The 18,100-nt window shown below is 37.9% G+C and overlaps 1 protein-coding gene across 1 annotated transcript; it reads right to left on the bottom strand.

Moving 5' to 3' along the window:
* Window positions 1-2,615: 2,615 nt before the first annotated feature.
* On the bottom strand, window positions 2,616-17,830 carry LOC113886017 (olfactory receptor 8B3-like). Its single transcript, XM_027531963.1, has 4 exons — window positions 16,882-17,830; window positions 11,376-11,412; window positions 3,279-3,634; window positions 2,616-2,704 (listed from the first exon to the last, which is right to left on the bottom strand). Exons 1-4 carry the CDS (start codon window positions 17,822-17,824, stop codon window positions 2,616-2,618), a joined length of 1,425 nt encoding a protein of 474 aa, XP_027387764.1. The 5' UTR covers window positions 17,825-17,830.
* Between the last annotated feature and the right edge of the window lie 270 nt (window positions 17,831-18,100).

The raw sequence follows: 18,100 nt of genomic DNA, 5'->3' as shown, positions 1-18,100 counted from the left end.
AAACACTATGTTATACACCTGAAAATAATGTTATAAATCAACTATATTTCAATAAAAATGCATTTAAAAATAAATTCCAGCATGCAAAGATGTTTGTAATTAGAAAATTATAATAAAAGAGTCTTGGACAAACCAAAAGGAGTTAATACTATATTTTGAGTGGCCTGATGTAAGATTTCAGGCACAGGAATCAAGGGAGGTAAATAGAACTGGCAAGAGAACATTTAGAATGAAAGACCTATATAGCTATCTACTACTACTACTAAGTCACTTCAGTCGTGTCCAACTCTGTGCGACCCCACAGACAGCAGCCCACCAGGCTCCGCTGTCCCTGGGATTCTCCAGGCAAGAACACCAGAGTGGGTTGCCATTTCCTTCTCCAATGCATGAAAGTGAAAAGTGAAAGTGAAGTCGCTCAGTCGTGTCCGACTCTTCGCGATCCCATGGACTGCAGCCTACCAGGCTCCTCTGTCCATGGGATTTTCCAGGCAAAAGTACTGGAGTGGGTTGCCATTGCCTTCTCCAATATAGCTATCTAATCTTATCTAAATAATTTATTTCCAAAATATTTTGTATACAATATTTACATGATTCTGTGTACTCTTAAAGTATGTCTACCAAGTATTTAATTAAGAAGACTAGCAAGAACTCACAAAGCTATATGTCATCACAGTTTTTAATTATAAATAGGTCTATTTATACAAATAATTTTTCCAGTAAAAAGACAATCAGCAAAATCAATGACAGCACCAAATTCACTCACACTAATTTGACTAAATTCAAAACTTATCTATCTCATAACATTTAGCTAGATTTTTTACAACAAATACACATGGGGGAAAATATAACTATAAGTACTGAATCAACTATGTTGGAAATATTTTATGACCATGGTAGATATTAAGTCAAATGTTTAATTATTTATTAAACCATAAATGAATGTCCAGGGAACATCTAGTAAGTCTGTTATGTTTGATGATAAAAAAGAAAAACAGGTATTTTCAACCTTTATCATATTAACATAATTATCTAAAAATTGAAAATATTCTTATATTTAAAGATGAATTATGATATGATTTTATCTACTAGATAACATTTCCAAATAAAATCATCAAAATTCTAATGTAAATATGTGCTTGTTTGTGGAATGTAATTTTTCTATCAGGTTTTATGAATGAAATATCAATTACTGATCAAAAATTCTCTTTTAACTTATTTTATTGAAGTGTAGTTATGTACAATATTATATGAGTTACAGATGTACAATATAGTGATTCACAATTCTTAGAGATTACATTCCATTTATAGTTATTATAAAAATACTGGTTATATCTCCTGTGTTGTACAATATATCCTTAAAGCTTATTTTATACATAATAGTTTATACCTCTTAATCACCTATCCTTTTATTGTTTCTTCCCACTTCCTTTTCCCCACAGATAAACAAATTTGTTCTCTACATCAATGAGTCTATATCTCTTTTGCTGTATTCACTAATTTTTTACAGTTTTCTGATTTCACATATAAGTAATATCATCTTTATCTTTTTTGCCTGACTTAAATAACTTAGCATAATACCCTCCAAGTCCATTGATGTTGCTGTAAATGGGAATTTTTCATTCTTTTGATGGATGAGTAATATTCCATTGTATATATTTGCCACATCTTATCCCTTCAATCTGTTGATGGAGATTTAGGATACTCCCATATCGTGGCAACTGTAAATAATGCTGCACTGAATTTTGGGGTACAAATATCTTTTGAATTAATGCTTTCATATTTTTAAGATATATATACAGGAGTGGAATTACTGGACATTTGGTATTTCTATTTCTAGTTTTCTGAGATAACTCCACACTGGAAAATTCCTACTTTCAAGCTCATTCAGAAACAACTCTCCAGAAGTTCTCTCTGGCCCTTCACAGTTCTTTCTTTTCTTCCATTTTTTTCACAAGATGAACAGTGGCTGCAAAAACTGTCTCTGCAATTTTAGCTGTGTGATTCTGAGCAAGTCACAGAACTGTTTCCTCAGCAAAAAAAAAAAAAATCAGATAAGGAGATTTATTTTTTAGACCATTTGTAAAATTCTATAACACATTATTTTATACCGATTTAAATTTTCCTCTAATAGAGGGAAGGAGTCAAATTTATGAACTAAAAGAGTAAATATCAACAAGACAATGTTTCTGCCAAATACTTTTGTTTTCTTTTGAAAAGTGGGAAACACATCTTTCTTTGCAAAGGGGAAGCCCTCTTACATAGTTAGACAATGAATCCTGACCTTATGTTTGATAACATACTCTGTAGTCAAATATACCACTGTGCACCTTTTAATCACAATTACAATCCACTGATAGGCAAGTTGATAACAATTTCAATTATGTTTATGACAACATATCAATTGACCAATAAACTAAAAACAGGCATTTTTATTGGTGTGGATTGAGAAAGGTAGATAGAATAGTTTAGCTTATTCATTCTCAAGTACCCTCAAGAATAAAAGAATTATGGTTCAACAAATTATTCAATTTCATTACCTTTTTTTTTTATGTGGCACATAAAATACAGAACAGGAGCTATTACTAAAAGAAAATCCAGAAAGTTTTTGGGAATTTTTACATCTTTACCATGTCCACATTTTTGTCATTACTTCTCTGTGTTAATGGAGTGGTAAGTAACGACAGCACTGATACAGGAAAGGGCTCTATGTAATTGAAAGCAAGAAAGAAAAAAAATGGTCAAACAGCATACTACTCTATGGCATACCTTGGATGAGCTGACACACAAGGGAAATAGTAGTGTTATCATCAGATGGGAAAGGTTATTGGTCCCTACTCTCCAAATGCTATGGGATCACTTAGGGCTGAGGATGATTCTCCAGTCAAATAGGCCCACAGTGTTACATTATGTGGCAAGAGAAGAATAGGCATCAGACATTAGACACAAATCCTGTCAAGAAGACATGAGGAAGACAAAGGAAAATGTGAAAAAAGAACAAGCAGGAAAAAAAGAAAGACAACAAAGAAAAGGTGGCCTAAGTGGTTTGGTTCAGTTTGTAATTCTCTTCAGGATTTTCTTCACAGCAATTTTGACATCCTTGTTCCTGAGGCTATATGAGAGGGTTCAGCACGGGTACCACACTGGTGGAAAAGAGTGAGAAAAAGTTTCCCTCTTCCACAAACCCAGAGGATGATGGTTTGACAGTGAGCAGCCCAAATCCATAAAATAGACCAACTGTTGTAATATGGGAAAACAAGTGCTCAAGGCTTTGGACCAACCTTTAGATGATGGTATACGAAGAATATCGGAAAGAATCAAAGTGTAAGAAATAAAGATAATGAGGCTAGATACCATTACAACTGTCCCCACAACAGCAGAAACTAAAATCCTATTGGCATAAATGCTGCTGCAGGTGAGCTGTAGAAGCGGGAAGATGTCACACATGAAATGGTTGATGATGTTGGAATCACAAAAGTTCAGCCTCATCATACACCTTGTGTGGACCGTGGCTCCAGGAAACCCCATCACATATGAACCAGACACCTGAGGGGACACGGCCATTGTGGGCAGCAAGGGCTTACAGATGGCCACATAGCGATCATAGGCCATGGCTGTCAACACACAGCACTCAGAGCTGCAAAAAAGCAGAAGAAAAACAGCTGAGACACACATCCTGTAAAGGAGATAGCATATTCTCAAAAATAAAGCTCATTAGAATTTTGAGGGTAAAGACAGATGAGTAATGAAGATAAATAAAAGAGAGATTGAAGACAAAAAAGTACATGGGGGTATGCAGGTATGAATTTAGACAAATTAGATTCATTAAGCACAAATTGTCCACCATAATGATCATGTAGTTCAGCAGAAACAGGAAAAACAGAGGTAGCTGGAGTTTAGGTTGTTCTGTCAATCCCATAAGGATAAACTCAGTCACAGAGGGCGCATTTTCCATATTCAGTTACTACACAGTCGTGATCTGTAGGAACAGGGGCAGAAACTCAGATTCACAATGGACCTTCATGGACTTTCCCTGTTTCCCGAGTGAGAGCTGGATCTTTTTATAACCACAGGGTTGTCTAAAAAGACTCATCAAATCATCCAAAATACAAGACTTGTAATGACTATTCCCGCAGATTCCTCATTTTCTTCTTTCTGCCCTTACTCCTCTTGTTTGTCTCTGTGCTTAAAAAATACTGGTAGACTCCCAGTGTCTCTGCACATCATTCTTCCTTCTCTTCAGGCTCTGTTCAGGATCTGGGCTGAAAAGAACAATAAATAGGTGGTGTTCCCCAGAACCCTCAATTTATACAGTCTGAAGTTTGAAAGGAATTGAGACAAAGGTGATTCAACCCTCACCTTCTTTTTCCTCGATGCCTCGCTGACACTGAACCGTAGGACTCCTTCTACCCTGTGATGCTTAGAAGGTCAAAGTTTCTCACAAGGAAGAAAACAGTATCCATCACTGTGGTCATCAGTCTTTGACAAGCTAAGGGAACAGGCCATAATTTTTATATGAAAATTCTCCCAGAAGGTTTTCTTCACTTGCAAGGACAATATGCACCTTTAGTTCAATTCAGTTCAGTCGCTCAGTCATGTCTGACTCTTTGCAACCACACGGACTGCAGAAACCCAGGCCTCCCTGTCCATCACCAACTCCTGGAGTTCACCCAAACTCATGTCCATTGAGTTGGTGATGCCATCCAGCCATCTCATCCTCTGTCGTCCCCTTCTTCTCCTGCCCTCAATCTTTCCCAGTATCAGGGTCTTTTCAAATGAGTCAGCTCTTTGCGTCAGGTGGCCAAAGTATTGGAGTTTCAGCTTCAACATCAGTCCTTCTAATGAACACCCAGGACTGTTCTCCTTTAGGATGGACTGGTTGGATCTCCTTGCAGTCCATGGGACTCTCAAGAGTCTTCTCCAGCACCACAGTTCAAAAGCATCAATTCTTTGGTGCTCAGCCTTCTTCACAGTCCAATTCTCACACCCATACATGACCACTGAAAAAACCATAGCCTTGAATAGTTGGACCTTTGTTAGCAAAGTAATGTCTCTGCTATTTAATACGCTATCTAGGTTGGTCATAACTTTCCTTCCATGGAGAAAGTGTCCTTTTTTTAATTTATTTATTTTAATTGGAGGCTAATTACTTTACAATATTGTATTGGTTTTGCCATACATGAACACGAATCCGCTACGGGTGTACACGTGTTCCCAATCCTGAATCCCCCAACCCACCTCCCTCCCCATACCGTCCCCACAGTTCATCCCAGTGCACCAGCCCCAACCATCCTGTATCCTACATCGAACCTGGACTGGTGATTCGTTTCTTATATGATATTATACATGTTTCAAGTGTCTTTTAATTTCATGGCTGCAGGCACAATCTTCAGTGATTTTGGAGCCCAAGAAAAATAAAGTCAGCCACTGTTTCCCCATCTATTTACCATGAAGTATGGGACCAGATGCCATGATCTTAATTTTCTGAATGTTGAGCTTTAGGCCAACTTTTTCACTCTCCTCTCTCACTTTCAACAAGAAGCTCTTTAGTTCTTCTTCATTTTCTGGCATAAAGGTGGTGTCATCTGCATATCCGAGGTGATTGATATTTCTCCTGGCAATCTTGATTCCAGCTTGTGTTTCCTCCAGCCCAGCATTTCTCATGATGTACTCTGCATATAAGTTAAATAAGCAGGGTGACAATATACAGCCTTGACATACTCCTTTTCTTATTTGGAACCAGTCTGTTGTTCCATGTCCAGTTCTAACTGTTGCTTTCTGGCCTGCATACAGGTTTCTCAAGAGGCAGGTCAGGTGGTCTGGTATTCCCATCTCTTTCAGAATTTCCCACAGTTTATTGTGATCCACACAGTCAAAGGCTTTGGCATAGTCAATAAAGCAGAAATAGATGTTTTTCTGGAAATCCTGCTTTTTTGATGATCCAGTGGATGTTAGCAATTTGATCTCTGGTTCCTCTGCCTTTTCTAAAACCAGCTTGAACATCAGGAAGTTCACAGTTCACATATTGCTGAAGCCTGGCTTGGAGAAGTTTGAGCATTACTTTACTAGTGTGTGAGATGAGTGCAATTGTGCAGTAGTTTGAGTATTCTTTGGCATTGCCTTTCTTTGGAATTGGAATGAAAACTGGCCCTTTCCAGTCCTGTGGCCACTGCTGAGTTTTCCAAATTTGCTGGCATATTGAGTGCAGCACTTTCACAACATCATCTTTCAGGATTTGAAATAGCTCAACTGGAATTCCATCACCTCCACTAGCTTTATTCATAGTGATGCTTCCTAAGGCCCACTTGACTTCACATTCCAGGATGTGTGGCTCTAGGTGAGTGATCACACCATCGTGATTATCTGGGTCATGAAGATCTTTTTTGTACAGTTCTTCTGTGTATTCTTGCCACCTCTTCTTAATATCTTCTGCTTCTGTTCTTGCATGAATGGTCCCTTGGTATCTCTAATTTCCTTGAAGAGATCTCTAGTCTTTATCATTCTATTATTTTCCTCCATTTCTTTCCACTGATCACTGAGGAAGGCTTTCTTATCTCTCCTTGCTATTCTTTGGAACTCTACATTCAAATGGGTATGTCTGTCCTTTTCTCCTTTGCTTTTCACTTCTTTTCTTTTCACAGCTATTTGTAAGGCCTCCTCAGAAAGCCATTTTGCTTTTTTGCATTTCTTTTTCTTGGACATGGTCTTGCTCCCTGTGTCCTGTACAATGTCACGAACCTCCATCCATAGTTCATCAGGCACTCTATCTATCAGACCTAGGCCCTTAAATCTATTTCTCACTTCTACTGTATAATCATAAGGGATTTGATTTAGGTCATACCTGAATGGTCTAGTGGTTTTCCTTCCTTTCTTCAATTTAAGTCTGAATTTGGCAATAAGGTGTTCATGATCTGAGCCACAGTCAGCTCCTGGTCTTGTTTTTGCTGACTGTATAGAACTTCTCCATCTCTGGCTACAAAGAATATAATCAATCTGATTTCGGTGTTGGCCATCTGGTGATGTCCATGTGTAGAATCTTCTCTTGTGTTGTTGGAAGAGGGTGTTTGCTATGACCAGTTCATTCTCTTGACAAAACTCTATTAGCCTTTGCCCTGCTTCATTCTGTACCCTAAGGCTAAATTTGCCTGTTACTCCAGGTGTTTCTTGACTTCCTACTTTTGCACTCCAGTCCCCTATAATGAAAAGGACATCTTTTGGGGGTGTTAGTTCTAAAAGGTCTTCTAGGTCTTCATATAACCATTCAACATCAGCTTCTTCAGCGTTACTGGTTGGGGCATAGACTTGGATTACTGTAATATTGAATGGTTTGCCTTGGAAATGAACAGAGGTCATTCTGTCATTTTTGAGATTGCATCCAAGTACTGCATTTCAGACTCTTTTGTTGACTATGATGGCTACTCCATTTCTTCTAAGGGATTCTTGCCCACAGTAGTAGATATAATGGTCATCTGAGTTAAATTCACCTATTCTAGTCCATTTTAGTTCGCTGATTCCTGGAATGTCGATGTTCACTCTTGCAATCTCCTGTTTGACCACTTTCAATTTGCCTTGATTCATGGACCTAACATTCCAGGTTCCTATGCAATATTGCTCTTTACAGCATAAGACCTTGCTTCTATCACCAATCACATCCACAGCTGGGTATTGTTTTTGCTTTGGCTCTGTCCCTTCATTCTTTCTGGAGTTATTTCTCCACTGATCTCCAGTAGCCTATTGGGCACCTACCGACCTTGGGAGTTCATCTTTCAGTGTCCTATCTTTTTGCCTCTTCATACTGTTCATATCCACCTTAATGAGCTCCAAAACAGTCAGTTGACTCAAGTAGAATTCATTTCATACACTGTAGTTCTGGGGAAATTGATTAGAAGCACAGAAAATAATTCTCTCCCTCGTGATTTCCTTTCAAGTTAAATGAGCCCACTGACAGTAGAAATTAATGGGTTTTTTTTCCATTCTGTGTCACAGATCTTTTGAGACACAATATACTACTCAGTTTACAATTTTAAAATAAGTATTCTCCTTAATCCCCAAGGCAGAGGAATGTGTGTTCCAATATTTACTTTTTTTATCATCTCTTGGAGTCTATGCCCAGTTCCTAAAACAAAAGAATAGGTGGGGCATTGTTGCTTTACCATGTAGTGTTGGCTTCCAGGTACAGTATTGCAAATCAATAATAATTATATATTTATCCACCCTCTTGAGCCTCCCTCTCCTCATCATCCCACCCATCCAGGTTGTCACAGAATGCCAGTCTGGGCAGTGTTCATATAGTGCTATGTAGCAGCTTCTCACCATCTACCCATTTTACATATGATAGGGTATATATGTCAATCCTATTCTCTCAGTTAGTCCCAACCTCTCTTTTCCCCTTTTTGTTCACAAGTTTTTTCTGTACATCAGTGTCTCCATTCCTTCCTTGTAAATAGGTTCATCAGTACTGTTTTTCTAGATTCCATATATGTGTGTGTGTGTGTGTGTGTGTGTGTGTGTGTGTGTGTGTGTGTGTGTGTGTTAATCCTGGTAGCTCAGCTGGTAAAGAATCTGCCTGCAATGCAGGAGACCCCTTTTTGATTCCTGAGACAGGAAGTTCCCCTGGAGAAGGGATATGCTACCCACTCCAGTATTGTTGCCTGGAGAATCCCCATGGACAGAGGATCCTGGTGGGCTACAGTCTATGGGGACACAAAGAGTTGGACAAGACCGAGCAACTAAGCACAGCACACATATAGTATTTGTTTCTCTCTTTCTGACTTACTTCACTCTGTGTAATTGGCCCTAGGTTCATCCAGCTCACTAAAACTGACTCAAATGTGTTCCTTTTTATGGCTGAGTAATATTTCAGTGTATATATGTACCACAACTTCTTTATCCATATACCTGTCGGGAACAGTTAGGTTGCATCTGTGTCCTGACTATTGTAAATAGTGCTACAATAAAATTGGGGTATATGTGTCTTTTTCAATTACGGTTTTCTCAGGGTATATGCCCAGTAGTTGGATTGCTAAGTCAGTGGTAAAGAACCTGCCTGCCTGCCAATGCAGGAGACATAGATGCAGTTTCAATCCCTGGGTCTGGAAGATACCCTAGAGGAGGACACAGCAACCCATTCCAGTGTTCTTGTCTGCCGAATCCAAAGGACAGAGGGACCTGGTGGGCTACAGTTCATAAGGTCACAGAGAGTCAGACACAACTGAAGTGACTTAACTTGCTTGAATCCACAAGGTTGTTTTATTCCCAGTTTTTAAAGAAATCTCCATACTGTTCTCCATAGTGGCTATATCAATTTATGTTCCCACCAACTGTGCAAGAGGTTTTCCTTTACTCCACATGCTCTCTAGCAATTATTCTTTGTAGATTTTGATAATGGCCATTCTGACTGGTGTGAGGTGATACCTTATTGTAGTTCTGACGTGCATATCTCTAATAATGAGCTATGTTGAGTATTTTTTTCATGAGTTTATCAGCCACCTGTATGTCTTCTTTGGAGGAATGTCTATTTAGGTCTTCTGCCCATTTTTTGGTTGCGTTGTATATTTTTCTGAGAGTGAGTTGTATGAGTTGCTTGTGTATTTTGAAGATTAATCTTTTGTCAGTTGTCTTATTTGCAATATTTTCTCCCATTCTGAGGGTTGTCTTTTCATTTTGTTTATATTTTTCTTTGCTGTGCAAAAGCTTTTGCATGCTTAGCTGCTCAGTCATGCCTGACTCTTTGCAACCCCATAGGCTGTAGCCTGGTCTGGAGTCCTCCAGGCTCCTCTCCATGGGACTTTCCAAGCAAGAATACAAGAGTAGGGTGCCATTTCCTTCTCCAGGGATCTTCCTGACCCAGGGATCAAACTTGCATCTTCTTCCATGTCTCCTGCATTGTAGGCAGGTTCTTTACCCACTGAGCCATTGGGGAAGCCCTAGTTTAATCCCATTTTTTAAATTTTTATTTTTATTTCCATTACTCTAGGTGGTGGGTCAAAGAGGATCTTGCTGTGATTTATGTCAGAGCGGTCTGCCTACATTTTCTGAGTTTATAGTTTCTGACCTTACATTTAGGCCTTTAAGTTTATTTTTGTGTATGGTGTTAGGAAGTGTTCTAATTTCATTTTTACATGTAGCTGTCCAGTTTTCCCAGCACCACTTATTGAATAAGCTTTCTTTTCTCCACTGTATAGTATATTATTGCCTCTTTTGTCAAAGATAAGGTGCCCATAGGTGTGTCGGTTTATTTCTGGGCTTTCTATCTTGCTCCATTGGTCTATATTTCTCTTTTTGTGCCAGTACCATACTTTCTTGATTACTCTGACTTTGTAGTATGTTATGAAAGCAGGAAGGTTGATTCTCCAGTTCTATTTTTCTTTCTTGAGATTACTTTGGCTATTTGAGGTCTTTTGTGTTTCCATAAACTTGTGAAATTTTTTGTTCTACTTCTGGGGAAATGTCTTTGGTAATTTGATCAGATTTCATTGACTCTATAGACTGCTTTAGGCAGTATATTAACTCTCACAATATTGACTCTTGCAATCCAAGAACATGATACATCTCTTCATCTGTGTTGTGTCATCGTTCATCAGTATCTTGTAGTTTTCTGCATACAGGTCTTTTGTCTCCTTAGGTAGGTTTATTCTGAGATATTTTATTCTTTTAGTTGCGAGGGTGAGTGGGATTTTTTTTCCTTAATTTTTCTTTCTGATTTTTTGTTATTAGTGTGTAAGAATGCAAGGGATTTGGGGGTATTGATTTTGCATCCTGTGACTTTACTAAATTTATTGATTAGCCCTAGTAATTTTCTGATGGTATCTTTAGGATTTTCTATGTACAGCATATCATCTGCAAAGAGTGAGAGTTTTACTTCTTCTTTTCCAGTGTATATTTCTTTTATTTCTTTTTCTTCTCTGATTTCCATGGGTGGACTTCCAAAACTTTGTTGAATAACAGTGGTGAAAATGGCTATTAATTGTAATTGTCTTGTCTTGTTCCTGATCTTAGAAGAAATGTTTTCAGTTTTCTACCATTGAGAATAATGTTTGCTGTTTTTTACATATTACTTTTTTAAGAACTTTATGAAGTCATTTTAACAGAGAAAAACAAATCAAAGGGAAAATCCATTATCCCACCACCACCACCAAAAAAGAAAAGAAAAACCCTCAACATTAAAATAATCATTGCATATGTATTATTAGATATTTCAGATGTAACAGAAGTATTTGGGGAAGTCTCCAGTTTCAAAAGTTGTTTACTAGTAAGCAAACCCTGCTGGATCTTCCCCATTGGCTCCTTCAGATCCCCACTCCATCCTTCTGCAACGTTCTCTGGACCCCTCCCTGAAGGTTGGCTTTTGTGGGCTACATCAGTGGCTCCCTGGTTACCTGGTGTCTACTTGGGAACTGTCAGGGGAGGCACTAGCTGAGAGGGAAGAAGGGAGAGGCAAATTACATGCATGGGACTAAGACATACAAACTACTAGGGAAAACAGATAAGCAAAAAGAATATATTATATAGTAATTATGACTATTAATTGTGATAATTTTTAACAGAGTAGAGCATATAAAAGTAACAACATATCATGCTGTACACATGAAATTAATATGAATATGTAAATCAACTATGAAAGTGAAAATGAAGTCGCTCAGTCGTGTCCAACTCTTCGCGACCCCATGGACTGAAGCCCACCAGGCTCCTCCATCCATGGGATTCTCCAGGCAAGAGTACTGGAGTGGCTAGCCATTTCCCCAGGGATCAAAGCCGGGTCTCCCACATTGTAAGCAGACGCTTTACCATCTGAGCCACCAGTTTGGGCAACGAAGTGAGGGAAGACAGAATATTTGCCAAAGGACTATTGTCCAGCTCCTAAGTATACATCTAAGGGACTGCACCAAGTTAGGCCTATTTCCATGTGCTTACTGGCCATTTATACATGCCATTTACACACATGGATGTGTCTTTCAAATGATTTGCAAATATATGAAACTGTATTTTATCATTGAAATATATTTGTTATTAAATTGCCATGTATTTTGGATACAATAAATTTATCAAGTCTATGCACTGCAAATATTTTTCTAGTACATGGTTTGCTTATGAATATTTTTATAGGTATTCTAATTTTAATGAAGTTTACCTTTTTTCTCCTCTTTGGGATCTCCTGTTTACTAGAATATGTCTAAGAAATCTAGGCCTACACCAAGACATTTTCCTATGTTTTTTTTTTTAGACACATTTAAGTTTTGTGTCTATTGTTTTGATCCACTTTAAATTAATTTTTGTGTATGTTGTTAAATAGAGATCAAGTTTAATAGTTTTCTCATGAAAGTTAATATTTCCAAGCATCAGGTTCTTAGTTTTTCTTTCTCTCTGGAACTGGCTTATTACTTGGTTAAAAAACAATTAACTGTATAGATAAGGATCTTTTTCTGAATCTTCTATTTTATCTGTTTTTCATTCATCTGTTTTATAACGAGAAACTCAGTCTTTATTTGAACATTACACTAAGCTTTAAAATCAGTAAGTTCTTTGTGTCACTTAAAGTTCTCCAAGGAGCAAAGGCCAAGAAATATTAGATTTGCCAGACATTTATTACTTCCCTGATAGCTCAGTTGGTAAAGAATCTGCCTGCAATGCAGGAGACCCTGGTTCAATTCCTGGGTCAGAAAGATCTGCTGGAGAAGGGATAGGCTACCTACTCCCATATTCTTGGGCTTCCCTTGTGGCTCAGCTGGTAAAGAATCTGACTGGAAGGTGGGAGACCTGGGTTCGATCCCTGGGCTGGGAAGGTCCCCTGGAGAAGGGAGCGGTTACCCATTCCAGCATTCTGGCCTGGAGAATTCCAGGGACTGCAGAGTTCATGGGGTCTCAAAGAGTCAGACACAACTGAGGGACTTTCACTTTCTTTCACTTTCAAGACACATTATAAAAAAGTCAATGAAGGCTAAAATAGGCAGCTGAAAATCCATGAGAAAGGGCTTCAGACCTCAATGAAAATCTGACATCTAAGAAAGGAGACAGAGAAGGAAAATCCCAGGCCACAGTGCAGTTCTATAATTCTCATTAATAATGATAGAAAGTCCCTAACCAAAAACTGTCTATCAGGAGATACATGTATAATATATAACATATAAAATGGCCAGCTCCTGTGTGACCCACCAAGCTAAACTGTTGGCTGAGGACATCTCAGAGTAAGCATGGACCCTGCCTGAACACTGGTGGATCCAAAGCAGTATAAGCTATAGACAGTGATTGATGCTCCCCACAGCTACTTATCTTGACTGGGAGCTGAGCATCATGTCTAGAGCTGTGAAAGTCCACCCTCAAAAAAATAAATGATACCCCAAAGTTCTCTCTGATTTATTTAGTTACTAGTATTTGTATTTATTATAATATTCCCTTAATTATTATTTATAACAATAAAATTTATTATTGTTGTTACTCAAACAAGATAACACAATTTAACAAGTATTTCTTATCCTGCAAATACATCTGATATTCTAAATATACAAGCTGAAAAGGCACTGGAGAAATAGGAAACTTACAGAAAACAGCATCTACTTTAAATCTGTTAATTACCTTATCAGTGAGACAAGGTGCTACAATCAAATGTTGAAATCCTAACGCCCCAATGATGATGATATTAAAAGAAGGGACCCTTAAGAGGTACTTAAGTCATGAGGATGGAACCCTAACAATTGAGATTAGTGCATTGTAAAAGACATTTCACAGAAATCACTAGCCCCTTCCACCAAGTAAGCATATAATGAGAAAGGTGTAGCCCAGAAATGTGCCCTCACTCATTTATGCTGTTACTCTGATCCTAGACTCCCAACATTCAGAACCGTGAGAAATAAATTTCTGTTATTTATAAGTCATTGAGTCTGTGGTATTTTGTTACACTACCCTGAATGCACTGAAACAGGTTTAAATAAGCTCAAGAACCATTGAAAGGAATACAGTTTATTATCATTAGCATATGACTTTTTTCATGATAAATCTCATTAGATGAATAAAACAATGTCTAACATATTTCTCCTAACTTAATGTGCAATATTTTCCTTTAAAGTGATAAATAACAAACTCTGCAGTAAGAACTATATGCTATTTTTCAAAATATTTTATGTCATTTTATATAATAATGAATGCAAGTTTTATAATAAAGCAGCCAGTCCCCTTACTGGGATCCTAAGGTACATGTGTATTATTCCTTTAATTGTATTCTGTTAATGCCATCTTTGGCAATAAAAGACGGAACTACATATATTCTCTTTAATATTACATGACCTGGGCTGATGGAGGCTCTCAAAAACAGGTGATACTATGGTACAGATATTGCAATTTTCTTCACAGAGCTAGAACAAATAATTTCACAATTTGTATGGAAATACAAAAAACCTCGAATAGCCAAAGCGATCTTGAGAAAGAAGAATGGAACTGGAGGAATCAACCTACCTGACTTCAGGCTCTACTACAAAGCCACAGTTATCAAGACAGTATGGTACTGGCACAAAGACAGAAATATTGATCAATGGAATAAAATAGAAAGCCCAGAGATAAATCCACGCACATATGGACACCTTATCTTCGACAAAGGAGGCAAGAATATACAATGGATTAAAGACAATCTCTTTAACAAGTGGTGCTGGGAAATCTGGTCAACCACTTGTAAAAGAATGAAACTGGACCACTTTCTAACACCATACACAAAAATAAACTCAAAATGGATTAAAGATCTAAACGTAAGACCAGAAACTATAAAACTCCTAGAGGAGAACATAGGCAAAACACTCTCCGACATACATCACAGCAGGATCCTCTATGACCCACCTCCCAGAATATTGGAAATAAAAGCAAAAATAAACAAATGGGACCTAATTAACCTTAAAAGCTTCTGCACATCAAAGGAAACTATTAGCAAGGTGAAAAGACAGCCTTCAGAATGGGAGAAAATAATAGCAAATGAAGCAACCGACAAACAACTAATCTCAAAAATATACAAGCAACTCCTACAGCTCAACTCCAGAAAAATAAACGACCCAATCAAAAAATGGGCCAAAGAACTAAATAGACATTTCTCCAAAAAAGACATACAGATGGCTAACAAACACATGAAAAGATGCTCAACATCACTCATTATCAGAGAAATGCAAATCAAAACCACTATGAGGTACCATTTCACACCAGTCAGAATGGCTGCGATCCAAAAGTCTACAAATAATAAATGCTGGAGAGGATGTGGAGAAAAGGGAACCCTCTTACACTGTTGGTGGGAATGCAAACTAGTACAGCCACTATGGAGAACAGTGTGGAGATTCCTTAAAAAACTGGAAATAGAACTGCCTTATGATCCAGCAACCCCACTGCTGGGCATACACACTGAGAAAATCAGAAGGGAAAGAGACACGTGTACCCCAATGTTCATCACAGCACTGTTTATAATAGCCAAGACATGGAAGCAACCTAGATGTCCATCAGCAGATGAATGGATAAGAAAGCTGTGGTACATATACACAATGGAGTATTACTCAGCCATTAAAAAGAATACATTTGAATCAGTTCTAATGAGGTGGATGAAACTGGAGCCTATTATACAGAGTGAAGTAAGCCAGAAGGAAAAACATAAATACAGTATACTAACGCATATATATGGAATTTAGAAAGATGGTAACAATAACCCGGTGTACGAGACAGCAAAAGAGACACTGATGTATAGAACGGTCTTATGGATTCTGTGGGAGAGGGAGAGGGTGGGAAGATTTGGGAGAATGGCAATGAAACATGTAAAGTATCATGTGGGAAACGAGTTGCCAGTCCAGGTTCGATGCATGATGCTGGATGCTTGGGGCTGGTGCACTGGGACGGCCCAGAGGGATGGTATGGGGAGGGAGGAGGGAGGAGGGTTCGGGATGGGGAACACATGTATACCTGTGGCGGATTCATTTTGATATTTGGCAAAACTAATACAATTATGTAAAGTTTAAAAATAAAATAAAATTGGAGAAAAAAAAATAAAATAAAATAAAAAAAAAAAAAAAGAAAGGACAAAACTAAAAAGTAAGTTGATAAGAAACAGAACAAAAGGAAAAGATCAGAGACTATGATAACACTTTAAGCTATATACTAGTTTGTATTAAGACAATGTATTGAATCCTGTTGCCTATACCAGCAATATTATCAACAAGCATGAGAATGCTTCTGTAGTATTTGGCACTTCTGTGTTTAGATAGGCAAAGTGTAATTTTAAATTTCTATGATTTACACTTCATCACATTTGTACAGAGTAGGAATAACACAGAAGATGGAAGTATAAAAAATTGTATTTAAAAAAGTCAGCATTATTGTTCCTTTTATAAACAAGTTACTATTCAGTAAACTGATATGAGGTACAAGAAATACAGGGGACAAATATGAGATAAGACCAGCAGTGAGGAAGTAATAAGACAAGTCTATTATTCCAAATATAACACAATCTGTAGAAGCAACATGGTGATAAACAAAGAATCTTCCTGAAAAACAACAATAAAAACTAATAAAAACTTGAGTTGTTTTATAATATTGCCACTTCAAATTAGAACATGGTTCTCCTCTGGTTTTTTTTTTTTTTTTTAATTTAAATTTATTTATTTTAACTGGAGGCTAATTACTTTACAATATTGTATTGGTTTTCCCATACATCAACATGAATCTGCCACGGGTGTACACGTGCTCCCCATCCTGAACCCCCCTCGCACCTCCCTCCCCGTACGATCCCTCTGGGTCATCCCGGTGCACCAGCCCCAAGCATCCTGTATCCTGCATCAAATATGGACTGGCAATTCGTTTCTTATATGATATTATACATGTTTCAATGTCATTCTCCCAAATCATCCCCCACTCTCCCTCTCCCACAGAGTCCGAAAGTCTGTTGGATTTTAAACAGGGATTTCCTCAGTGTCACTTTGATATCCTTGTTCCTTAAACTATAAATCAAAGGATTGAGCATGGGTACCACATTAGTATAAAAAACAGAAGAAATTTTTCCCAGGTCCATGGATTCAGGAGAAGAATATTTAAGGTACATGAATGCCGCTGAACCAAAAAAAAGAAAAAGAGCAATCACATGGGAGCTACAGGTACTAAAGGCTTTCGATCTTCCTTGAGAAGATTTGATATGAAGAACGCTACTAAGGATGAAGATGTAAGAAATTAGGATGGTGAAACTGGGTACTGTGATGTTAATACCCACGACAATGAGAACTACCACCTCATTGACATAGGTGCTGGTACAAGAGAGTTGGAGGAGTGGGAGGATGTCACACAAGTAATGGTTGATGACATTCACATTGCAGAAGGTTAGTCTAAGCATGCACCCTGTGTGCGCAGACGCTCCAGCAAACCCCATCACATATGCAGCCAAAGAGAGCACCAAACAGACATGATGGGACATGGAGACCTTATACAGCAAGGGATTACAGATGGCCACATAGCGATCATAGGCCATTGAGGTCAACATATAGCACTCAGAGATGACAAAAAAGAGAAAGAAAAACAGCTGAGTCATGCACCCCACATACGAGATGGTATTCTCCCTGAATACAAAGTTCATCAGCATCTTGGGGGTGAAAACAGAAGAGTAACAGAGATCAATGAAGGACAGGTTGAAGAGGAAATAGTACATGGGGGTGTGGAGGTGAGAATTTAGACCAATAAGAATGATCAAGCCCAGGTTGCCCACCATGGTGACAACATAGATCACTAGAAACAGGTGAAAGAGGGGTTGCTGGAGCTCTGGATGGTCTGTTAATCCAGCAAGAATAAATTCAGTCACTAAGGAGTCATTTCTAGCCAGCATTCTATTTTCAACTTCAGAAATCTGTGAGAACAGAAGAAAATTTCATTAGCAGGAAAAACAGCTCTTTCCTTACAGAATCACTTTTATATGAGTTTTACTTATGAGACACCATCTCAGACTGGCAGAAATCATGTAAGTCCTCCTCTGCTTCATAGTGTCTGGAGGCATGCACATCTTAACATTTAAATCACTTTTTTTTATTAAATTTATTTATTTTTAATTGAAGGATAATTGCTTTACAATATTGCATTGTTATCTACCAAACATCAACATGAA

Source organism: Bos indicus x Bos taurus, chromosome 29, assembly GCF_003369695.1.
Source record: "Bos indicus x Bos taurus breed Angus x Brahman F1 hybrid chromosome 29, Bos_hybrid_MaternalHap_v2.0, whole genome shotgun sequence".
NCBI lineage: Eukaryota > Metazoa > Chordata > Mammalia > Artiodactyla > Bovidae > Bos > Bos indicus x Bos taurus.
This window is presented reverse-complemented; position numbering and strand designations above follow the sequence as displayed.